The 13,885-nt window shown below is 52.5% G+C and overlaps 1 protein-coding gene across 4 annotated transcripts in view; it reads right to left on the reverse strand.

Annotated features, from left to right (window-relative positions):
• Nucleotides 1-158: 158 nt before the first annotated feature.
• The window catches only part of KIF13B (kinesin family member 13B), a 210,455-nt gene continuing 196,728 nt past the window's right edge, over nt 159-13,885 (reverse strand). For 2 of the 4 annotated variants that reach the window (XM_055295847.2, XM_063610803.1), the window contains exons 38-40: nt 8,077-8,139; nt 4,484-5,180; nt 159-3,631 (exon numbers count right to left, since the gene is read on the reverse strand). In XM_055295847.2, the coding sequence (XP_055151822.2) occupies nt 3,369-3,631; nt 4,484-5,180; nt 8,077-8,139 (1,023 nt within the window). In that variant the 3' untranslated portion in view covers nt 159-3,368. The remainder of the gene's footprint in view (nt 3,632-4,483; nt 5,181-8,076; nt 8,140-13,885) is intronic. The other 2 variants (XM_055295848.2, XM_063610804.1) reach the window with 1 other exon arrangement.

The raw sequence follows: 13,885 nt of genomic DNA on the forward strand, positions 1-13,885 counted from the left end.
TCCCCGATCCTCCTCCTCCCAGTCTCAGTCTGGAAAAGCCCCACCACCACCTTTGCTGAGAACAAGGCCACACCATGACAGGATGGCCTGCCAGGAGCCCCAAAACCCCGTGTCGGGGTCAGGGGAAGGAGAAGCAAGAAGACTGGCCTCGGACATGATGCAGGTGAGAAATCGTCTGGTTTTATTGAGAAGCTGTTGGTCATTTGATGGAAAGACATACATGGTACAAAATTACAGGTGGTTTAGTTCATTACATGATACAAATCATTAGAGTCTTTACAAGTCATTAGAGTCTTTAGATTTTTTTAACTCCCATTTACTGTGTACCAAATCAATATAATCACGGAATCAAAGTCACTTCTTTACGTGTGAACTCTTCGCATTTACACGAATCCACACATAGAGAAGCTGTTCCAAGACCCCCCAACACCATTAGTGTCTGCAGCCCACCAGGAAGGCACCACGGACTTTGCGGAGAGAAAGATGCTTTGCGGTTCAATGGGTCAGTATCTTGGGCAGGAAGCACAGGGTGACTCCCATCTTGTGTGCGTGCGCACAGCCACCAACAAACACTCAGGACTTCCTGTTTCACATATACAGGGAACTTTTAAGGCAAGAGGAGAAAATGCTAGGAAGTAACGGGGGATCTGAACTCCTCCACCTCTCAGGCTCCAGCAGTCACATTCCCAGCTACGTTCTCTTGTTGAACCTTGCTGGGCCCAGAAACGCCTTCCCCCTCCTCACCTCTGCCCTCCCGCTCCCTCTGGTCAGGCCTGGGTACCCAGGAACCCAGTCACAAACCTGCCCCCTGTCCCCTCTGCTGCCGGACGCAGTGCCCGGGGCAGAAGTGAGCCTTCTCACCCTGGAGCCTCAGTCCTTCATAAGGGCCTGAGCGAAGTGGCAGGGTGGGGCCAGGGATGTTCTGGGCACACAATGGGGAGGCAGGGCCCCCAGAAGCATCCCCCACCCCCATGTCTGACAGCGCCGTGTGTGTAGTTACTGCCCTTCCCGGCCTTGGGTGCCATCTGCAGGCCGACCCACACTAGGGTGCCACTCCTGGGGCCTTCCAGGAGCGCATCGGGAGTCCTAAGGCGGGCGGGCGGACAGGCGTTCTTGGGAGGTGAGTCTGCTGGTCAGGGAGGCAAGAAAAGAAGATAGAAGACGGAGCCCAGCCCACCCTGGCCCGCCACTCTCGAGACCGCACCTCCTGCCTGCCAAGTGCTGGCCCAGGGCCGGTGGAGCTCATTGCCTTAGTGACCACATCACTGCACATCCCTCTTTCCCAGCCACGAGCTGACATTAGTCTGCACCGAGAAGCAAGAGTGAACAGGGCCTGGGCCCAAATCCACCTGCTCAAGTCAGGAACTCTGGCTCGTTCTACTCCACTGTAAGTCAAACCGATGGTAAAAAGCACAACACACGTCCCCCAGGACTCTCCCCAGACGGCGCTACAGGAGGCCGCTGCTGGGTGGATGGCTCAGCCACCACAAAGTGCCAGGTCCCACCCACACTGCCCGTCCGCCAACATTCCCAGAGCGTCCCCACTACGCGGCCCAGGCGTTCCCCCTCAGGGTAACAGCAGTGCTGGCCTCTCACCCAGGCCACAGTGACACCAGCGGACCCAAAAACAAACTTCTCAGTGAAACAGGTTTTAAAAAGAAAGCCGCTGTGCTGGGAAGCGGGTTGAGTTAAAGGGCAAGGCAGAGGTGACAGCTTTTCATCCAGGGACAGGTGCCACAGGGTTCCCTCAAAACTGCCTAAGGGCAGGGAGAGCCCTGGAGCCGGGCCCTCTGCCAGCCCGGCCTTGGCCTTCATGTCCCTCGCCACCTGGGGAGAGAAAGACAACCTGTCCTCGCAGCCAGGGCTGGGACAGGCCCACCATGGAGACTACTCCGTTGGAGGCTTCAACTCCCTAGAGAACCAGAGCCTTCTGTAGCGCTTCCCAGGTGTTGTCTACATGTGAGAACTAGCTCCAAGAGTGGCTGTGTGAATCTTGACCCAGGACTCCTGTCCCTAGATTGGTGGCCTTCCACACATAGACGCTAACCCCCATCCCACAAACCTGGCACCAAAGGCTCCAGGAGCAGAAGTGCCCCAGCAAGGAGGTGGAGGCCACCCCGGAAGCTTCCGGCTGTCCCGCCCGCACCATGCAGGGGTGGGCCTGGGGGCGTGGCTGCTGTGAGGGTCTGGAGACAAACCAGCACACTCCCTGCACCAGCCCAGCCGCCAGGCCCCAGCCCCACACTCTCAGAGTCTGGGAATTGCCAAGAAGTTAAAATGACCCAAAGACCTTCCTAGAAACCAAAAGTGCACCAAATAAAGTAGCAATGCCTCTTCCTTTGTCACCGACTACAGAAGCACATCACTCTCCCAGGTTTTTGCTCTCATCCAAGTTAACAGTAAGGCCACTATGGATCCGCAACAGAGGGATGTGAGGAGGGGGCTTTATCCTCTGCCGTCCCCAGGACCCTCTACCTGGGCAGGAGGCCAGCAGCTCTGCAATGGCCAGAGAGGCTGCAACGTGCAAGGCAGGCCCTGGGCCCCCATGCACAGGCAGACGACGATTGCGGCTCGCAAATGATTTCGGATTTTGAAAAAATAAATATAAATAAATACATTCCAAGCCTTCTGTGAAGGGAATAAACGGCAAACATAAGAGGCTTTCCAGGTGTAAAGATGCCAAGACACCCACAGAGAAACCGCTAAGAAACGCTGGCAGAGGAGGGATGGGGGGGCTCAGGCCCTCGGCCCGCGTCCAGGGCACCAGGACCATCTGCCAGAGCCTAGGGCCCTCCAGAGGCACTTGTGGAACCTGGGACCAGGGTGGGAGGCTGCAGGGTCCCCCAGAGGCACTTGCGGGAACCTGGGACCAGGGTGGGAGGCTGGGGGGCTTGTGGAGTGAGCCAGGACATCCTGGGTGGGTGGGGGGCTTGCCCTCCAGTGGGGAGGAAAGGCACTGGTTACAATTATGGTTTAGGTTAAGACATTAGTGGGGCCACCAGAATGGAAATGATAGAAAGAGCAACATAAGGCCCCAGGCACAGGCACAGGCACAGGCACAGGCGCACAGCAAGATGACCAGGTGCTGCACCACAGGGCCTCAGTCCTAGCATCCCCCAGCCCCTGCGGGCACCCAGAACCTTCCATCCACCTGAGGAGGCACAGCTGAGGCCCCCACTTTACCCGGGTACAGAAGAAACAAAGCTTCCAGAGGCCCAGGGAGGTCACCAGCCCTGTGTCGTGCAAAAAGCATTCACTGCCCTGCCCCTGGGGAAGGGGCCACCGGGCTCCTGGCTCCCCAGGGCTGTCACTGGCAGGGCTCAAAAGGGGCCGGGCACCCCCAGAAGAGTTCGCCCTAAGGCAGCGGCTCAGCTGGCCCAGGATTTCCGGTTCTCAGGGTTCTTGTGGCTCCTGTCGGCCTTGGCCAGGGCAGCTGTCAGCGAGGCCAGGTTGGTGGCGGAGCCTGAGAGGGTGGCGCTCCGGCGGGCCTCGGGGGCACCCAACCGGAGTCCTGTGCTGCGCCGCCGCACGGGGCCCGTGGCCCTGCGGACCCGGCTGGGCCTGACCAGCAGCCCGTAGCCAGGGTTACACCTGAAGTACTGCTTCCCGCCGATGGAACCGTCATTCTTACCTGCAGGGGAAGGAGATGGTGACATGGAGGGCAGCCCAGCTGCAGACGCCCCCCTGCACCTCCCTTACCTCTGCAGAGGCCATGTGCCCACACTGCCACCCCCCGGCACAGGCCCTACACAGCCAGCACTCGGACACTGGCCATTGTCTGGCAGGGACTGGCTAAATGAATATGGCCAGGGCCTGGGGTGACCGCCTCCCAGGACAGTGAGCAGTGGTGACCAAGGATGCACAGCCCCAGTCCTGCAGCCTCAGGTAGGAGGTGACAGGCCCTGGGGAGTGCCTTGTGGAAGCGCAGGTGCAGGCCAGCCACTAAGGCACGACTGGCCCGCCCCGTGGAGGAACAGACCCTTCTCCATCTGGACCCAGGCCTGGGCTGGATGGCGGGAGAATGGTTCTTTTGCTGAATCTATGAAATGGAAACTGGCGAAACTGGCAAAACTGCCAAATAAGGGCGAGTCAGAGGCCAGCGAGATGTGTCCGGATGGGGTGAGGAAGAGCCTCCTGGAACGGCAAAGGGGAGATGCTCTACGGTGAAGGATGAGAAAACAGAGCCCAGGGAGTACAGAGGGCGGGGGAGACCGGAACAAAAGCAGGAACAGCCATGGCGATGGGGGGATGGGTACAGGATCTTTGTAGCCAAACTCATCAGGAATCTTCCATGCCGTCTCCAGGGACTAGCCCTGTCCCCAGCCTCATCCCTGCAGGCCCAGCCGCTCCTGCAGCTTCAGCCAAGCCGCTGCCTCCCGGCCCTTCCTCTCCTGCCCGGACCCTGTCCCCTCCCAGGCCGGCCAGGCTCCTGCTTCCGGAGACCCCCGGCACCACCCTGGAGCTCGGAGTGCCCGGTACCCACCTGAGGGCAGGTCGAGCTCCACACCGACCCACGTGCCCTCCTGGAAGTCGGCGGGCCCCACGTATCTCACCACGCCCGTTTTGTGGGCACCCACGGTGACGAACTCGCCCTCTCGGAGCCACTCCGGGACCTCGTCAGCTTCCTCGGAATCAGAGGCCAGGGCCTGTCCCCCGGCGCCCGCGGCCGGCGCATCCCCCTCGGCCCCCGGGAAGCAGCCGGGGTCCCCGGCCAGCATGCGCGAGAAGGAGCGCAACTCCGAGGCCCGCACCCTCCGGACGCGGAAGGGGGAGCCGGGCGCCGGGGCCTCGAGGTCGGGGCGCTCCTGGCTGGGGCTCACGAGCTGCTGGGGGCCAGGGGGCTCCTCGGCGGGGACGGCCGTGGGCGGCGGGAGGTGACTGATGGGCGCCTCGAGCTCGGCCTCAGGGGCGGTGGGCATGGACCCGGGCGGGGCCGCAGCGTCCAGGCCGGGGCCCAGGGTGTCCGACAGGGTCGCGGTGGAGACGCTGTGGGAGAAGTACCCACTAGAGGCTTCACTCAGGGGGCTGGGGGGCCCGTCCTGTGCCTCCGGAGCCGGGGTGACCGCTGTGACAGCTATGACAGGCGGCGGGGAAGGCACTTTGGTGGGTTTGTCGCAGATCTTCAAGGCCGGGGCCCCCATCGTCTGCACCAGCACGTCAGGGCCCATCTCTGGCTGAGCCTGCAGCAGGACAGGCGGAAGCAGGGGCTGAGAACAGGAAACTTTCCAACACGGTCCAAACAGGCAGCTTTGACTTGGAAAAGAGCATGAGGCCAGGGGCAGTGGCTCAGCCTGTAACCCCAGTGCTTATGGAGGGCAAGGCGGAAGATCGCTTGAGCCCAGGAGTTCAAGAACAGCCTGGCTAACATAGTGAGACCCCATCTCCACAAAATAAATAAATAAAGAACATGGCTGGGACCCGGCCAGGCCCTGGTTCCCACACTGGTTCTGCCACTTAGGGCTACATGGCCCTGGCTTCCAAAGTGACAAAGGTTGAGGGGCCAACGGTGCACCCCGCAGGCCCTGTGCTGTGTGCCCAGGCTCAAGAGCACTAACCGTGGCCACAGCCCCTGCCCCATCTACTTTTTACCTTTCATAGAGAATAGAATCCAGGGCCTGCCATGCAGGGCCAGCACGCTACAAAGACCAAGGCGCCTCGCCACAGAGGGCAGCACACAGTAGGTGCACACCAAAACCCTGCTAGGGCTAGTTAGCTTTCCTGCCACGGAGACAAAGCCCCTGCCCAGCCCCAACCTCACGAAGAGACTGAGTCACTAAAGAGACCCGAAGAGCACTGTTTTGTCCGGCAACACCTAAACAATGATCTCATCGGAGGACTGGAACACACTCAGCACAGCCTGGCCAGCTCAGGCACCAACAAGGAGCCACGGGCCTGCAGCCTGGCTGGGCATCCCGAGCAAGGCAGCAGGGGGATGAGGAGGGGGACGAGGAGGGGGACGAGGAGGGGGGCGAAGGCTCCCTGTGGGCCGTGGCCCTTTCTCTCCAAGGCTGCTGCTCTGGCTGCTATGGAAAGCAGGTGCCATGTCAGGGGTTGGGGGGGCCTCGGACCCTGGAGAGAGGCCAGGAAGCAGCCCCCAGGGAGAAGCCACCAAGTGAGGCCAGCGGCTCTCCTCATGTCAGTCACTCTGTCTGAGTCACCCAGGCAGAGGACACACACACACACGCAACGCCCACATCTCATGGGGGATAGCAGCCACAACTTGCCCAAATCCTATTGTTTCTGGGGTATTCTTTCGGCTATAACTGAAGCCATGTGAAGAGGCTGCACATCATCTTTCTATTCCTATTCACAGTGACCAAAGAAAAGGAGAAGGCAGGAACAGGGAATGAGATTGGTGGGGTGGAGAGCACTGCTATCCAGAAGAAATGTGTTTTCCGATATTTATGGAAAAATTATTTATATTACAGGAATGGTCATTTTCCATTTGAAATACGGGATTTATTTGAATGGGGAAGTGGCTGAGATCTATAAGTCTCTTACAGTTACTTGGCTTACCTCAGCAGCTTGATAAATCATGCGTTTTCCCAGGAACTGTCCTTTATATTCCCGTTTCCAGGGGCCCTCTTTTCCCCACCAGCCACACTTTCAGGGTATGAAATTAACAGCACCTCTTGAGATTAACAGCCCATTTTTGTGATGAATCTCTAGGCTGCAAAATTTACTCAATCCAATAGATCAATAACTGTCACCAGCACAAATACTCTAAAAGATTAGGCAATCCTTCAATCATTTTTCCTTTGCACATTGTCCATGTTTTATTTATTCTCTTCTATTTTAGTTTTAATATCACTGACCCAGCAGGGAAGAATACACAAAACTATGAGAGCCGGGAATCTGAATGGTAACCAGGGTCCTGAAATGGCTTCTGTTCCCTGCTCCCACCCCAGGTGAGGCCAGCCACTGTCACTTCCCCAGGCCAGGCCGTCCCAGGATAAGGCCAGCTGCATGCCTCAGATTTGCAAGTATCATCATCCCATTGGCTTCCATGTAAGTCACTGGCTTGGGCTGGGCTGGAAGGATCATCGCATTATTCTACAGCAGGCCTTCAGAGGGGAAAGCCCTTATCCAAGGCTGCACTAAGCGAAAAGGCAGGAATTGGGGGCAGAGCTGCAGTGTCAACAAGGAAGGGAGCAGGATGGTGGAAAGCACCGACTGGCACTCCAGGCCCCATCCCCACTCGACTGGAGTTGATTTGTGAGTTGAAACCCAGATGTCATCTCTGGATTATACCCTTGCCACTGAAGGAGACATTTCTGGAGATGTCTGCAAAAGCCCAAGCTTGGAAAACCACCATGATGAGCTATAGAAGCTGCTGCCTTCACTGGCAAGGGACCTGCTCTGACCATCCCACTGACCGGGGACACTCAAACCTGCGTCAGCGAAGAGACCAGCACCACTCCCAGGGGAGGGGGCACCCCGATCCCGGCCACAGCAAATTCGTGAATGCCCAGTGTGCAGTGGGGTAAAAGGGTCATTCAGATAGAAGTAAATTCATGGAGATCTGAATATTCTTTCTAATTATTGTGCCTCTGTTGCTGCTGTTTTAATAAAGAAAATTTTCCTAAGAAGATACAGCATTTCCTAAGAGAATGAAAGCACAGTGGGAGAAAATAGATTTGCTATTCATAAGATTAGAAGTGCTGTTGATCTGTGGGAGATCATAAGAGACTATTTTCTCCACAGCTTAGCATTCGTCTTTTCACGCTGATATCATGAATTAGAATGAAATGTAAAACTGAGAATTAAGCAAACATTTAGAAGAAGGAGATTGTTCTGTTTATAGAAATCTCCTCTGCCTAGCTGTGGGCTATTAAGGCAGCAGACCACATTAGCAGTCAAGCACCTAAAAGTTTAGCAATCATATGATTAACAAGTTGAAAATAGAAAAGTATAACAAGGAAAATAGAGAAGGAGAAGGCAGTGACCTATATTATAACTAATTACCAAAACAGGAATGCTAACATCAAAAACTGTGGGTGTGGACTCAACAGTTTCAGCATCAGGGCCACCCGCTCGCTGTAGGTGGGGTGGCCACCTGCGGCCCAACAGACTCACCTCCTGCATCCTGGTCACCCTGACGTCCGGGCCGGCTGACTGCACCATGATGCGGGGCACGGGCTGAGGAGGCAAGTGTGCAGGTCAGGGGTCGAGAGGACAGAACAGGGGTAGCAGAAAAAGGCTTCCGCTGCATAGGCTGGAGGGCCAGGACCTGCCCGAGGGGAATCGGCTCAACAGGTGTGCAAGTGTGAGAGGCTCCATACCCTCCAAGGAGCAAGGGACCCAGCAAGGGGCTCCTCCCCTAGCCAGGGAAACAGGCCGCATGCCAAGATCACTAACACACGTGGTGCACTTACACACATGACGCTCCCTCCCTCCCTCCAATCACATATGCACATGTGAACCGAGGACTGGGCCTGTACAGACAAGCATTATGAGACAGGAAAGATACAGAAAGACTTCCGGCAGGAGGTGAAAGCCATGCCAGGCTCTGATGGCTGGGGAGAGGAAGGAGTGTAGTCACAGGAGGGTAGGAGGAAGGAGGCCAGGGTGGCTGGAGCACAAACCCAGAGCCCAAGATGGCACAAGTCTGCAGGAGGCCCTGGGCGTCGGAAACTAACCCTACTCAGGAGACGCAGGGGGTCCCCACTGAGTCCTGAGCAAAGCAAGAAGACAGCTGAAGGCCAGAGAGACTGACCGGGCAGGGACACAACATGACCGGAAGAATATTTGAAGTCCAAAGAGGCAGATCAGTAATGCAACTCCGGCGACAGAGCAGGGGGGAGGAGATAAGAGCCACAGGAAAGGGCCTGGTTACTTGTGGACACATGGGCCAGGGAACATTAAAGAGACAGAGGAAAGAATCATCAGGCCAGGAAAAGGGAAGGCTGGGGGAGAGAAGGAACCAGAGCATCATTCTGTTGCTGCGGAGTGGCTGTGGGACACAGAAGCAGCCGAGCAGATGTGCTCATCCCGGAAGAAGCTGGGAACACGCCACTTCTGCCCCTCCCCTCCCCCTACCCGACTGCAGGAACCGGGCCTGGCCTCACATGCTGGGCTCTCACGAGGGCTCCATTCTGCCAGGACAGCCGCAGGTAGGGCTTCTTCCTTGTTGGGTCCACAGGGCACAGATGGTGGCTGCTCGGTTACTGAACTTCAACTGCCCAGAGGTGTGGACTTCACCTCTCCCACCTCCCTTCTCCCAGCCCTCGGCAGTCCTGGTGCTTTGGCTCTTGTGCGTCTGGGCACCTGAGGCCTCGATGGAGTCAGGCCTTCTAGACAGAGCCTGCAGGCACGCAGCCGGACTGCCCAGGCCTTCCTTCCTACTGGGGAGTCTGGACTCCAGCCGTAGGGAGAAGAGTCCCGAAGAAGCCAGCCCGCTCAGCAGGGTGCTCACCATGTTTACAAGCATGGAATAGCCTCGCTTCACCTAAGGGCACCACTATGACCACTCGTGCCTTGGGGCTGCTTTTGGAAGAAAAGTATAAGAGGGAATTGATTCCGCGGAAGGTAAGGGGGCACTGGCAGGATTTGAGAAAAGGCACAGTGGAGAGGACTCGAGAGGAAACACAGCGATCAGGCTTAAAGACCTGGAAGGACTGGAGCCAGATGTGGTGGCGCACACCTGCAGTCCCAGCTCCTCAGGAGGCTGAGGCAGGAGGATCACTTAAGCCCAGGTGTTGGAGGCTGCAGTGAGCTATGATCACACCACCACACTCCAGCCTGGGCAACAAAGCAAGACCCTGAGTCAAAGAAGAAAAAAGGAAAATAAGGTGGAAGGACCAAGGAAATAAAAGGAATGCGTACTTTACCCTGCAAACACTGGGGAGTTCCTGGGGTGGTCTGAGGCCAGGACAGCTAGGACCAGGGTGCATTAAAGACTATGTGAGCAGCCAATGGGACAGAATGAGGGAGGGTCCCCTGGTGGCAGTTAGGCCATTGCACATGACAAGGTCTGAAGAACAAGACCTTCGGCCTCCACCTCAATTCCTTGACCAGAACAGTCTCCCCTCTGCGCCCCTCCCAGCACTCAGCTCCTTCTGTCTCCGCTGCTGCTCTCCACAGCCCCACCTACCGCCACCTCCCAGAGAAGAAAGTGAGGCTCAAGCACGTGTCCCACACTGCCAGGCAGTCCTCGCAGGCCACGGCTCGTATCTTCACTTTTCTCCCTATGGTATTTAATGTCCCCACAAATGGGAAGGTGTCCAAGGGTATATTTCATGACAAAAGCAGAAAAAACATTTCTCAAATTCCAAAATACCTGCATTCTTCAGCTACATCTTACCTAAAGTGGACAAGATTGGGGAACAACTGTTTCCACTAAGGTGAAGTTTATTCCCCTTAAAGCCTAAAAATGCTAATATCCCAAGAATGGGATGTTAAGCGCCTAACACAAAACCTTTTCTAAAATCACATGATTCCTGCCCTCTGAAATAGAACATGCAAACAAGTTACACTTTCCTTCAGGACCCAGTGTGATTAGAAAAACCCAGTAGATAGATGCTTATTAAATATTTGCTGAAATGGATTCAGGGACTGGACTGACTGCCACTTTGGTTCTCACCCTCCACTTAAAAAACTTCAGCTCAGATGGAGCTGAAAGCCAAGGCTCGAGAACTACGTGAAGAATGCAGAAGCGTCAGGAGCCAATGCGATCAACTGGAAGAAAGGGTAACAGTGATGGAAGATGAAATGAATGAAATGAAGCAAGAAGGGAAGTTCAGAGAAAAAAGAATAAAAAGAAATGAACAAAGCCTCCAAGAAATATGGGACTACGTGAAAAGACCAAATCCACATCTGATTGGTGTACCTGAAAGTGACAGGGAGAATGCAACCAAGTTGGAAAACACTCTGCAGGATATTATCCAGCAGAACTTCCCCAATCTAGCAAGGCAGGCCAACATTCAGATTCAGGAAATACAGAAAACGCCACAAAGATACTCCTCGAGAAGAGCAACTCCAAGAAACATAATTGTCAGATTCACCAAAGTTGAAATGAAGGAAAAAATGTTAAGAGCAGCCAGAGAGAAAGGTCGGGTTACCCACAAAGGGAAGCCCATCAGACTAACAGCTGATCTCTCGGCAGAAACTCTACAAGCCAGAAGAGAGTGGGGGCCGATATTCAACATTCTTAAAGAATTTTCAACCCAGAATTTCATAGCCAACCAAACTAAGCTTCATAAGTGAAGGAGAAATAAAATCCTTTACAGACAAGCAAATGCTGAGAAATTCTGTCACCACCAGGCCTGCCCTAAAAGAGCTCCTGAAGGAAGCACTAAACATGGAAAGAAACAACTGGTAGCAGCCACTGCAAAATCATGCCAAATTGTAAAGACCATCGAGGCTAGGAAGAAACTGCATCAACTAACGAGCAAAATAACTAGCTAACATCATAATGACAGGATCAAATTCACACATAACAATATTAACTTTAAATGTAAATGGGCTAAATGCTCCAATTAAAAGACACAGACTGGCAAATTGGATAAAGAGTCAAGACCCATCAGTGTGCTGTATTCAGGAAACCCATTTCATGTGCAGAGACACACATAGGCTCAAAATAAAAAGATGGAGGAAGATCTACCAAGTAAATGGAAAACAAAAAAAAGGCAGGGGTTGCAATCCTAGTCTCTGATAAAACAGACTTTAAACCAACAAAGATCAAAAGAGACAAAGAAGACCATTACATAATGGTAAAGGGATCAATTCAACAAGAAGAGCTAACTATGCTAAATATATATGCACCCAATACAGGAGCACCCAGATTCTTAAAGCAAGTCCTCAGTGACCTACAAAGAGACTTAGACTCCCACACAATAATAATGGGAGATTTTAACACCCCACTGTCAACATTAGACAGATCAATGAGACAGAAAGTTAACAAGGATACCCAGGAACTGAACTCAGCTCTGCAACAAGCGGACCTAATAGACATCTACAGAACTCTCCACCCCAAATCAACAGAATATACATTTTTTTTCAGCACCACACCACACCTATTCCAAAATTGACCACATAGTTGGAAGTAAAGCTCTCCTCAGCAAATATAAAAGAACAGAAATTATAACAAACTGTCCCTCAGACCACTGTGCAATCAAACTAGAATTCAGGATTAAGAAACTCACTCAAAACCACTCAACTACATGGAAACTGAACAACCTGCTCCTGAATGACTATTGGGTACATAACAAAATGAAGGCAGAAATAAAGATGTTCTTTCAAACCAACGAGAACAAAGATACAACATACCAGAATCTCTGGGACACATTCCAAGCAGTGTGTAGAGGGAAATTTATAGCACTAAATGCCCACAAGAGAAAGCAGGAAAGATCCAAAATTGACACCCTAACATCACAATTAAAAGAACTAGAAAAGCAAGAGCAAACACATTCAAAAGCTAGCAGAAGGCAAGAAATAACTAAAATCAGAGCAGAACTGAAGGAAATAGAGACACAAAAAAACCCTTCAAAAAATTAATGAATCCAGGAGCTGGTTTTTTGAAAAGATCAACAAAATTGATAGACCACTAGCAAGACTAATAAAGAAGAAAAGAGAGAAGAATCAAATAGACGCAATAAAAAATGATAAAGGGGATATCACCACCGATCCCACAGAAGTACAAACTACCATCAGAGAATACTACAAACACCTCTACACAAATAAACTAGAAAATCTAGAAGAAATGGATAAATTCCTCGACACATACACCCTCCCAAGACTAAACCAGGAGGAAGTTGAATCTCTGAATAGACCAATAACAGGCTCTGAAATTGGGGCAATAATCAATAGCTTACCAACCAAAAAGAGTCCAGGACCTGATGGATTCTACCAGAGGTACAAGGAGGAACTGGTACCATTCCTTCTGAAACTATTCCAATCAATAGAAACAGAGGGAATCCTCCTTAACTCATTTTATGAGGCCAGCATCATCCTGATACCAAAGCCGGGCAGAGACACAACCAAAAAAAGAGAATTTTAGACCAATATCCTTGATGAACATTGATGCAAAAATCCTCAATAAAATACTGGCAAACCAAATCCAGCAGCACATCAAAAAGCTTATCCACCATGATCAAGTGGGCTTCATCCCTGGGATGCAAGGCTGGTTCAACATACGCAAATCAATAAATGTAATCCAGCATATAAACAGAACCAAAGACAAAAACCACATGATTATCTCAATAGATGCAGAAAAGGCCTTTGAGAAAATTCAACAACGCTTCATGCTAAAAACTCTCAATAAATTAGGTATTGATGGGACGTATCTCAAAATAATAAGAGCTATCTATGACAAACCCACGGCCAATATCATCCTGAATGGGCAAAAACTGGAAGCATTCCCTTTGACAACTGGCACAAGACAGGGATGTCCTCTCTCACCACTCCTATTCAACATAGTGTTGGAAGTTCTGGCCAGGGCAATTAGGCAGGAGAAGGAAATAAAGGGTATTCAATTAGGAAAAGAGGAAGTCAAATTGTCCCTGTTTGCAGATGACATGATTGAATATCTAGAAAACCCCATCGTCTCAGCCCAAAATCTCCTTAAGCTGATAAGCAACTTCAGCAGTCTCAGGATACAAAATCAATGTACAAAAATCACAAGCATTCTTATACACCAATAACAGACAAACAGAGAGCCAAATCATGAGTGAACTCCCATTCACAATTGCTTCAAAGAGAATCAAATACCTAAGAATCCAACTTACAAGGGACGTGAAGGACCTCTTCAAGGAGAACTACAAACCACTGCTCAATGAAATCAAAGAGGATACAAACAAATGGAAGAACATTCCATGCTCATGGGTTGGAAGAATCAATATCGTGAAAATGGCCATACTGCCCAAGGTAATTTATAGATTCAATGCCA

The sequence above is a fragment of the Symphalangus syndactylus genome, chromosome 10, assembly GCF_028878055.3.
Source record: "Symphalangus syndactylus isolate Jambi chromosome 10, NHGRI_mSymSyn1-v2.1_pri, whole genome shotgun sequence".
NCBI classification, from domain to species: Eukaryota; Metazoa; Chordata; class Mammalia; order Primates; family Hylobatidae; genus Symphalangus; species Symphalangus syndactylus.